This window comes from Elaeis guineensis, chromosome 12 (genome assembly GCF_000442705.2).
Source record: "Elaeis guineensis isolate ETL-2024a chromosome 12, EG11, whole genome shotgun sequence".
Lineage (NCBI taxonomy): Eukaryota > Viridiplantae > Streptophyta > Magnoliopsida > Arecales > Arecaceae > Elaeis > Elaeis guineensis.
In genome coordinates, this window is record NC_026004.2 from 13,347,520 (window position 1) to 13,359,016 (window position 11,497).

General features: G+C 37.7%; 1 protein-coding gene across 1 annotated transcript; it reads left to right on the forward strand.

The window, feature by feature from the left end:
• The first annotated feature begins 4,357 nt into the window (after positions 1 to 4,357).
• On the forward strand, positions 4,358 to 7,371 carry LOC105055112 (GDSL esterase/lipase EXL3). The gene is made up of 5 exons (XM_010936830.4): positions 4,358 to 4,664; positions 4,804 to 4,934; positions 5,700 to 5,933; positions 6,104 to 6,359; positions 6,653 to 7,371. Exons 1-5 carry the CDS (start codon positions 4,358 to 4,360, stop codon positions 6,844 to 6,846), a joined length of 1,122 nt encoding a protein of 373 aa, XP_010935132.2. The 3' UTR covers positions 6,847 to 7,371.
• The last annotated feature ends 4,126 nt before the right edge of the window (positions 7,372 to 11,497 follow it).

The window sequence follows — 11,497 nt, forward strand, 5'->3', positions numbered from 1 at the left end:
TCAATTATTACTGTTATCACTAAAATAGAATTACTCTATTCATGACACCCTTAATTTTTTTTCACAAGCTCTTCATTTTAGCATTTGCGTTCATCTACCCCCTCTACTTATGTGGTTACATGTATCAGGAGAGAAACAAGAGGAGAGGAAATGGAGGCTGTAGGGGCTCTCATTGTGCTCTCTTTCTCTAAGCTGGTGGGGCAGGAGCTTCCAATGGGACAAGGCCAGTGGTTCCAGCAGTGCTAGTGTTTGGAGACTCAACAGTGGATATGGGTAATAACAATGCGCTTGTCACCTTCACCATCCCAGGGGAAAACCCATGGGGAGGTTCTCCAATGGAAGAGTGACCTCCGACCTCGTAAGTATCCATGTCTGCTATGAATCAGCACGAGGAAGCTAGGACTGGATACGTGAATCACACCAAGTTTGAGCTGCAATGCGGTTTCTAAGGATGCAACTAGATGGGTACTACTGTTTCACGTCCTAAATGTTCCCCTTAGAATAAAGGTTTGTGAGCTGGTTAAGAACATGTTTCGCTGTCCCAATTTGAATGTATAACACATGCACAATCAATGTTATAAGTTCAGATGATTGAATGAGGATAGCTACATGACATCCTCTGGTGCATGATCTATTATTACGTTGTCCAATCTAATGTAGGTAGGTTAGTAGAATTAATGCTATTATTTCATTCGTACCTATACATCTTCGTTGATGTTTAATGGCCTGAATTATTAGCAATGCCAACTAACTTTCCCTTCAATTATGATTGCATTTTTGAAGTTGCCAGAGTTCATAAAGTTTCCGACTAGACTCTAAAGACCTAGATTATTTGATTTTTTTTTTATAAAAAAAGCAAAAAAATTTGGCGAATCATTCTCAAAAGATACCGTGTTAATATCAAATCACTATAAAATGATAATGGAACCTCATAGTAATTAAACTGAAATGCAAATCTTGATATAAGAATACACCTCTTATTTACTACAAACATAGTGACACTGATTAGTTTATTTTCCCCTCTAGCAATCATCATAGCTAGGAGCACGCAAGATTGCGTTGGTGGGACCTTTACCCTTGGGATGTGTACCATTAAAAAGAACTCTTGCAGGAGAATTGCAGAGCTACCTCAGTCAGGCAGAACTATTGTTCAATTTCGAAGATAATGACAAAGATTAGAAGGCTTAGTCAAGAAGTAGCAAGCACAAATAGTAGCTAGCTTGAATCTACCAGATTGTGCTTCATCTTTTACGGAAGCCAAGCAATTATGGCAATGTTAATTCTATAAAAATATTTGTTTTATGGATATGCTCAAATGGTAATATTTTCCTCAAGTAGATTTCTATATTATTGTGGATCATTGCATGAGAGGTAATTGCAAATTGTTTTGGTGAACTGGCAACATCCGAGTTATCAAGCCCCGCCTCCAAAAGAAAGATTTGCCGGGTTCAGAACTTGGGAGATGTTTTGAGCTACCAAAGCATCTTCCCTGTAAAAGCAGCAAAGGGATGCTGTGGCATTGGACGGTACAAGCTACCAATTTTGTTTCATGGTTTCACTCACCTGCCGATATGGTACTAAATATGTGTTCTGAGTTAGTTATCACCCTACAGCGAGATCTTACAATGCACGCACATGCACACGCATGAAAGGATCCACGAAGCATCATGAGAAATTTTTTGTGCACCGCGGACAGTGTAAAAAATCTGACGTGGAGTGCACCATCTTGTCTGATTGATCCACATAATCACCACTTTTCAACGCGCATTTAATACCTATAGATCGACTTTTTCGTTTAAAAAATTTATATGATAAAAATACTCCTATCTTTTAAAAAAAATTATGACATCTTTTGACGTAATATAGCTCAGGATGTCATAATACGGCCTAAAATATCATAATATAAGAGAGGTATTTTTGTCCAACCACTTTCTAACGCACATTTAATGCCTGCAGATCGATTTTTTTGTTTGAAAATTTTGAATAACGAAAATGCTTCGGTTCTTTAAAAAAATTATGACATCCCGTGCAATTTATAGATGCAGGATGTTATAATATGGATATACAATATCATAATTTTTTAAAAAAACAAAGATATTTTCATTATACAAAATTTTTAAACGAAAAAATCGATCTGTACACATTAAATATATGTTGGAAAGTGATGACTACGAAGATCAATCTGATGAGATGATACACTCCATGTCGATTTTTTACACCGCCTGTGGTGCACAAAGAATTTCACGAAGCATCGTATTTGTGTGCACATTTCTTTGACATTCTGCTGTTGCTAGTGTAAAGCCTGTTTTTGAGTTTAATGCATGGAAGAATATAATTATAATACTTGTGTTCTGCCAGAAGCAATCCATCTTAATGTCAGGCAAAGCCACAATACCTCTTATTATGATATTAATCCAATTATCAGATCAATTGCAGAAGGTAAATCTGGATTTTCTTTTTCCCATATCATTCCTAATCATAGTTTATCATCTTATTATCACAAGATTGGGACACAGTAAAAAGATTTAATATTTTGATAATTTTCCAAAGCAAATGATGATTCTACTCGATGGTATATCTTCCAACATCGGGATCTAATGCAGGAAGGAAGCATGAAACTCATCCAGATAAATATTGAAAAATCTCTTCTGATGTACATTAACTGAGGAAGCAAAATGATCAAATATAAAATAAACAAACACAGGGACTCAACTCATAAGTGCAATTCAAGTATGTTCTTGCAAGATGCAGGCCTAGCATAACCCAGAATTCATCTAGTTTTGTCTCAAATCTAGCAGGTAGTGAGACCAGGCTCCATGTGTCATGTCCGATCTTCCCGACCAAAGAAACATCTGCCAAAATGAAATCTAGTTTGAGCATCAGATGTAGGCTTGGGGCCCCAAAATCAGCCTACAGGACAAGAATTCTAGTTTGGATTGACAGCAGGAATTTGCTCCATCTCTGCATGTGCTGGAGGGAACTTCATACTTTGAATCTTTGCAAATAGGTCATGCTGCTGCAATATCCTTCTTAATAAAAGTCTGCGACAGACTAGTCTGGATAGACTCGAACTGGATAGAAATGTATATAATCCACTTGCAGTCATGCAAACCTAGAAACAAAGAATTATTGAAGCATTCAGACAATTAGATGCTCTTCTGATAATTGGATTTGCATCAAAAGATTAGACAGGAAGTGAAAAGAGAAATAGCAAGTGATGCGTAAATGAATCATCTGATCTAGTTCCATGCTGCGACACAGAATTCGGTTATTGCCCTATTCTTGCTGTTAATCTACTACCTGAGTCTCTGTACACTTCTTCTTTAACACTACCCATTTTTTCTTCTCTAATAAACTTCTGGGTGGCTATTTTGCCTCCCCTGTTCTCCCAAAAAAATAATTGCTCCAATATTGCACCAACTAATTGAGCGGTGGGGATATAATTGAGGGTACACTACCATCTAAGAAAAAGTTCATTGCGTACTATACAAATACCTAGCACTCTACTTTAAAACCTCCTTTTAAGCTCCACCAATCTGATAATGTCCTACATCCACCACAGCTCCAGTTTTAATGATTCCTTTTTGCTTATTGCACATTATTCATATTCCTCCTTTTTTTTGTGCGCGCGCGCGCGCGCGCGCGTGTGTGTCTCAATTGACTATGAACTAATGGGTTACTAAAAAACTAATGACTAGCATACAACTTTCCCATTACTGGGTTCTTTTTATACATCCAGTGCTGACTTAAATCCACCGTAATGCTTTATAACTACCGTTCATGCAGTGCTGCCTTAAATCCACCGTTATGAAGCACCATACATGAAATATCACAAAGTTTCATCACTTAAAGTTGACATCTCAACAAACTAACGGCACAAAAATTCAAATACTACTAAAGAAAATAACCACCTTAGTGCAGTACTAACACTTCCGATCAAGATACATTCAAAAGTTGTTTTGGTAGTATGATGACTCAATATGGATAAGCTTAACACAAAAATACTGGAACTGGAAGTCTGTTGGGGGTTGAGATATCACTGCTTTGTTCAAATCCAATCAGGAAATTAAATGCTCCCATTAAACGCTTCTCTGGACTTCTGTGGCTAAGGGTTGGCCAAGCAGACCAGCGACTTTTCTCCAAAAAAAAAAAAAAAAAAAAAAAAAAAAAGAGAAGGGCCTCTGTTGAGGGTTTCACTTCCCTACAACCCAAGCAGTGTAATCCTCATTGGACCAAGGTCTCTAATACAAAAACTAACTGCAGAGTAGAGCAGATCTCTAATACAAAACTTGACAAGAGAGTAAATGGCAACATGCTGTGTTAGTTGGGTTGTCTCTTTTGTTTCACTATATAATGCATGAATATGTTCTGCAATAAGAAAACAAGCACAGAAAAGCAGCTCAGCTTTCTAATGGGAATGTATTCTGTCATTTGCTTTCTCTTCGTCACACTACCAATAATCCAATCCCAAGCACTGGTCCCAGACCAGACAGCAGTTCGAGTGCCGGCAGTCTTTGCATTTGGAGACTCCATTGACGACCCAGGCAACAACAACATGCTCCTGACAATTGCCAAGAGCAACTTCCCTCCATATGGAAGGGACTTCATAGGACACAGAGCAACAGGAAGGTTCAGCAATGGAAAGATCCCCACGGACTTCATTGGTAAAGCAATAACAATACATATTTTATAACCCAACAAAGAATATATTCATAGTTTCTCCATGTACTGACTGTCTAAAATTTAGAATCTATCTGAGAATTTGATCATGCATCGTTCCTTCCTGTCATTTAATCAAATCAGCATCTCTGCTGGGAGTAAAGGAGCTTTTGCCGGCGTATCTTGACCCAGACGTAAAGGAACAAGACCTGCTCACTGGTGTAAGCTTTGCTTCTGGTGGTGCAGGATATGATAACCTTACCGCTGAATTACTGGTATAAATTTTTTAACTTTGTTAGCCTCATACTTTATTTATTCCACTTCTAATAAAAGCACTTCCTTTTCTTCCATTGACTTATAAAAAGTACTTTAGTGCACTGACTTTATAGAACTTACCACTTGAAGGTGTGCCATTTAAAGAATTAGCTTTCCTTAAAACCAAAACATCTACATTCACCCATCCTTTCAAGTCACTTGGTTCTTGAGTGCAGGTCAGTGCTGATTGCTTTTCCATATTTTCTGCTTGGACTTCCAAAAAATTTTAAAACCCTAGTCATTTCTAAGATCAATAATTATCTTGTAAAGATCAAGAAAAAATTGCAAAGTAATGAAACAAACCAGATAAACACAAAATGAAATTGTGATTTCAAATCAAAGAAAAAGATACTTAATAAGAACAACCTTCTCGTGCAAAATTAGGGGAGGAAAGAGAAGAAGAAGAAGAAGACCATGCCTGAATAACTTGGAATTCTAAAATTGTTTGTTTGGTCAATGAAGGAACAACTGAAGAAAGGGCTAGACAACTAGCTTTTCTATTTTCTTGCATTACACTAAACTGCAGTCCAAATGGTTCACTTTTGCTTGATCCTAGAGTTAATTTGAATAGCTTCTGCTGTAGAGTTTGAATTGGTTATTCTTATATTCATATATTGTTTTATAGGAGCAATTGTTTTATGATCAATAGCCATCGCAATTGGATGAGTTTGTCATGATTTGTAGAAGCCAAAATGATATTTTCATGTTCCTTTTGCCACTTTCAGTCAGTTTTCTCATTGTGGGATCAGCTAGAGATGTTCGAAGAATACAAGAGAGAGTTACAAGCCATTGTCGGTGAAGATAGAGCAGTTGATATAGTCGCAGAAGGTGTATGCATTATATTTGCTGGGACCGATGATTTAATGAACACATATTTCACTAGCTCTATCAGAGCTCTGAGCTATGATCTCCCTTCATACATCAATTTCGTGCTTCAAGCAGCATCAAGCTTTCTAAAGGTACATCTACACTCCCCAGTGGATACATAGGTTACAGTGACCATCTAGTATACAGTAGCACTCATAGATGATTCCTTGATTCTATGAATCACATCAACACAAGGAACGAAAGCACATAAAACATAAGACAGCTTCATCATTTTGGACTGAGAAATTCTTCTCATTGGCAGGAACTGTACAATTTGGGACCTCGTAAGATTGGTGTGGTGGGTGTTCCTCCTATAGGTTGTCTGCCTGCACAAAGAACTCTAAGAGGAGGAATTGCCAGGGATTGTGTGGATGCCTATAACCAAGCTTCCATCAAGTTCAATAGTGAGCTATCCATGGAAGTGGAAAGGCTAGCCACCTACCATCCAGGGGCCAAGATTGTCTACATTGATGTCTATAATCCATTGCTTGAACTTATTATGCATCCTTATGACTACGGTATGTAAATGTACTAATCACGTTTATCCTTTGTATCTATTTAGCAAAGAAGCTTATTCTGTACTATTGACCAAGCTACCAAATGGGGCCTCGCTTAACATTCAAGGGTCACCTTTTGGGAGGCAGCATATTGTAGTTGACAAGGTGATCAATAGGTTCCACCGAGAAGATGCTCTCTGCAGTAGTTTATATTCTTCAGATGATGAATGGTCTTCATTGGCATCATCAATGATTATTAATTGAGAAAATCACACTTATTACATCTTCCTTGAAGTTGTGATTTTTTTTTTCAGGATTTGAGGAAGTAACAAAGGGGTGCTTTGATCCAGGGAAAATTGTAGGCACCATTCTGCCCAACAATTTGAGTCAATTAACATGCCCAGATGCCACTAAGTATTTGTTTTGGGATCCCGATCATCCTACAGAGAAAGGATACCAGATTCTTGTAAATAAAATTCTTCCAAAGCTTCTCTATCTACTCAAATAGGAAATAAAGCATCGACCAGAACCTGCAACTCTTTCATATTAACACTTGGTGAAATACTATGCTTCCAAGAAGCAACTGAGCTTGAGTTCAAGAATAGGTACAACCTAAACGTTATGTTACTCCCTCGTCTCTAGTATGGCAAGCTTGTCAATGGGTGATGAGCAAATGCATCGAGAACCAACTGAAAACTGAAGCATCAACAGCTTTAGTATTGCAGTGGCTTTCAGAAAATAAAATGTTCCAATAAAGTTTCTACTCTTAAGTATGAATCACTTCCTTCTAAGAACAGATCTTGACATGTAAACTATGAATTCTCTCAAAATACATGTGACATGTGTCAGTGGATGTGCTCTGTATTGTATTGGAAAAATTTAGGGTTAGTCCTATTCTCCTTAGATTCTATTACTAAAACCATACTGTCTGGATATCAGTGAGGGTATTGGTGATGGATACTTATAGACTGTTGAATTCTCCAGATCGAGAGGATCTGATTTGGCTGACATAATATATATCTGAATGTGCAAGCATCCGTATTTATTCTATGAAACATTTATCCTTCATCAGGTCAGGAGAAGGGAATAACCACACAACTTCCTTACAAACAACAACTCATGATATAAATATGCATCAACTTAGGTCAATACAATATATGTCTCAGAATTACAAATTAAATTTTTGTAAGTGCACATTTATGCTTCTTAATTACAGTTTAAAAATCTACAGTATAGGAGAAAATAAAAAGCTATCAGGTTCTTTGCTTTTTAATTTATTGGCTTGTTGGATTATTTCCTATAAAATTAGGATATTTATTTAAAACTGTTGGTATATGTTATCCGACCTCATCATTTGGACACATGGTGATGGATTATTATCTGTCATGAATTCTCTTTCAGGTCACATCGGTCATTTTTCGATCTGCTTCTTCAATCTGGTATTCGGTTGATCCGATTTGCTCCGGATTGTTCTTAAAGTATAATGTTCATCTCGGTTGTTAGCCGATCTGCGATGAGTTATGTCGGTCTTTAATCGATATGGTTATTGATACTACGGAGATATATGATACTCAATTCAATAAGTTACCGAATTCAGCTATGCCACGTCGGTAGATTATCGACGTGCCATCAAACTGCAGACGGTCATTCGGCAACTGTCATCCAACTCAGTGTCAGCTGTCACCCAACTCAGCACCAACTGTCTTCTAGCTATACTACAGCCAATTGCCACATGGGCAAACACCCCACTATCTCTATACAGCTGGTTATTCTATTACAACAAACTAACAGCCTAACAAATTTTCCTAACGGCCTGACAACCTGAACGAGACCTCTTCACCCTCTCTATATAAAGGAGGGTAAGATATCCTCCGGAGGTAAGTCTGGAAGGATAGAGTCAAGACTTTGTTGAATCACTTTCAGCTAGCCCCACTGAAAAAAACAAGAGTCTTCTCTCTATTTTGCCCACAATCTCTTTTCTCGTCCTTCTATTCTCTCATTTCCACTATCTGTCCTCAAGGTTTCATCTAACTTAACCATCGGAGGGTCTTAAAATGGAGGGCACCCCATTGATTTTGAGACTGTCTTTACAGGAATCATCACAGACTTCATCGGGTTCAACCAAGAAGCAACTTAGTTTGATTCATTACCGACCTCGTCGACTGTCCACTGAAGCTTTGTAGCAACAGATTGGCGTTAGGAGGGCACTTTGAAAATTTCTTATGGACATGGTGAACAAGAAAACACCGAATCAGCCTTTACCTGCTTCATCTTTTCCTAGAGATGGTCAAGAAAATGTCCAACTATCAATTACTATTGATCCACAGCAATTCAATCTCTTGATCTAGCAGGTCCAAGCTCTTACTGCTGCAGTATAACAACTCCAGCGTACTACAGAAAGGCAACAAGAAGCCACCCCCCAAATGATTCAATCACATCATTCTCAGCAACCAGCACCTCAAGATCCTCGCCATGATCATTTTCTTGATCTTACCGATCAATCTTGGGAAGTGAAATTTACTCCCCATAAGAAGCTAAATGTGGAAGAAGGTCTTGGACAAAAGATCCAAGATCTTGAGAACAAGTTGATGGAGACACAGATTGGAAGCCATTCTCATGGTGGAAGCGATTTCAACTTGCGATCCCCTTTTTCTCAAGAAATTCTTGATGAACCGATTTCTTCCCGGATCAAGATGCCTGCGGTGGAATCATTTGATGACTCCACTGATCCTTTAGACTATCTTGAAGGCTTCAGGGTCATCATGAGATTGCAGAGGGCATCTAATGCACTACTCTACATTACTTTCCCAATCACTCTTAAAAAATCTATGAGAATTTGGTTCTCCAACCTCTAGCCATGATCTATTTCATCTTTCGAGTAGTTGGCCAAACTATTCATTTCATATTTTTGTAATAATCGGATTCATCTGAAGAATACTAATAGTCTTTTTACTATCAAACAGCAGAAAGATGTATCTCTTCGAGAATATGCAGCATGCTTTAATGCCGCCACATTGGAAGTAAAGAACTTCAATGAGTCCATTGCAATGGCAGTTTTGAAGCAAGGATTTAGGAGCAATCGCCTGATCTTCTCCCTTAATAAAAATTATCTAGATAATTATGAGCAGATATTAATCCGAGTTCGAAAGTATACTCAAGCTGAAGAAGAAGAAAAGAGCATACTCCTCAAGCGAAGAAAAAAAGAGATGGGAAAAAGCGGCCCTGAGAAGAAGACCATAGAAACCAGCAAAATAACTTTGAGCAACCTCGAAAGAATTCGAGGTCCGAAAGCCCACCTTGGCGATTTGATATTTATACTTCATTATTTGCTCCTCGAGCTCAGATACTAATGGAAATCGAGGATTAGGGGTATCTACGCCATCCTAATCCCATGAAGGCCCCACTACCAAAGAGAGATAAGAGAAAATATTGATGTTTCCACCGAAACTATGGCCACGATACTGAGTGTCAGCAGTTAAAAGATGAAATTGAAGCACTGATCTGCCGAGGTCACCTGAGCAAATATGTTCAAGATCGGGCAAATCAAATTACTAACCAATGATAGAAGCCCGATAATGAAAATGATCTCAATAAACCTACGGCTGGAGTTATTAACATGATCTCGAATCTTGGTGGGACTGAGAGGGCAGCTAAAGTAACCGAGAGCTTCCCAAAGCATCTGCGCACATATAACACAAATTCATTTTCTGATGATGATGTCAGATAAACTCAAATTCCTCATAATGATGCTGTTGTCGTCTCCATGACAATAGCAAAATATGATGTAAAAAGAATATTGGTGGATAATAGAACCTCTGCTGACATGTTCTATGATGCTTTTCAAAAAATGTATATGGCAGATCAGTTAAAACAGGTCAGCACCCCCCTAATTGGGTTTTCTGAAAATTTTGTGGCTGTGGAATGGGAGATCACTCTGCCCATCACCGTAGGAATGGAGTCTTGTCAGTCAACTGTGAGACTCACTTTTTTGATTGTCAAAATACCATCAGCTTTCAATACTATTCTTGACCGATCTGAGCTCAATACCCTTAAAGCTGTAGTCTCCATTTATCATTTATTAGTCTGATTCCCTACTAAATATGGTTCGGAGAAATACGGGAAGACTAGATGCTTGCTAAGCGGTGCTTTTTGATAGCCACAAAAATGAAAAGACCCATGAAAGCTCTACCAATTGAAATACATGATCAAGAAAGTAAAGTTGATATCAGCAAAAATCAAGGAGAACCAGCTGAGAAACTTCTTACTATTCCTTTGGGTGATGATCCAGAAAAGACTATCCAAATTGGGTCTCTATTGAAGCTAGACTTGAAGAAAAAACTAATATCTTTTTTTTGGATGAATGCCGATGTCTTTGCTCGGTCAACCTCTAATATGCCTGGGATCTCAGCTGATGTTATTGTGCATAAGCTAAATGTTGATTTGAAACATAGATCGATGCAACAAAAAAAAAGAAGCTTCGCCCCAGAAAGGCAAAAGATAATAGATGAGGAAGTCGACAAACTCTTGAAAGCAAAATTCATCAGAGAAGCACAATATCCGAAGTGGATCACAAATATTGTTATGGTTAAAAAAGCTAATAAAAAATGAAGGATTTGTATTGATTATACCGATCTCAATAAAATTTGTTCAAAAGATAATTTTTCTTTCCTAAAGATTGACCAGCTTGTTGATGCTTACTTTAGGACATAAATTGCTTAGTTTCATGAATATTTTTTCTGGCTATAATTAGATCAGGATGGCATCTGAAGATGAAGAAAGTACGATCTTCATCATCGAAAGAGATTTGTATTGCTATAAAATGATTCCTTTTAGTCTTATAAATGTCGGTGCTACATATCAATGCTTGGTGAATATAATCTTTAAGTAACAAATTGATCGTAATATGAAAGTCTATGTTGATGATATGTTGGTAAAAAATACCTAGTCAGACCGGTATATTATCGATCTGGAAGAAATCTTTGAGAAACTACGAAAATATCAAATGAAGCTCAACCCCAATAAATGTGCTTTTGGAGCTACTTCGGAGAAATTTTTAGATTTTCTTGTAACTCAAAAGAGAATTGAAGCTAATTCTGAGAAAATCCGAGCTCTACTTAAAATGAAGCATCCGAGCTCCATCAAAGAAGTACAGCAACTTA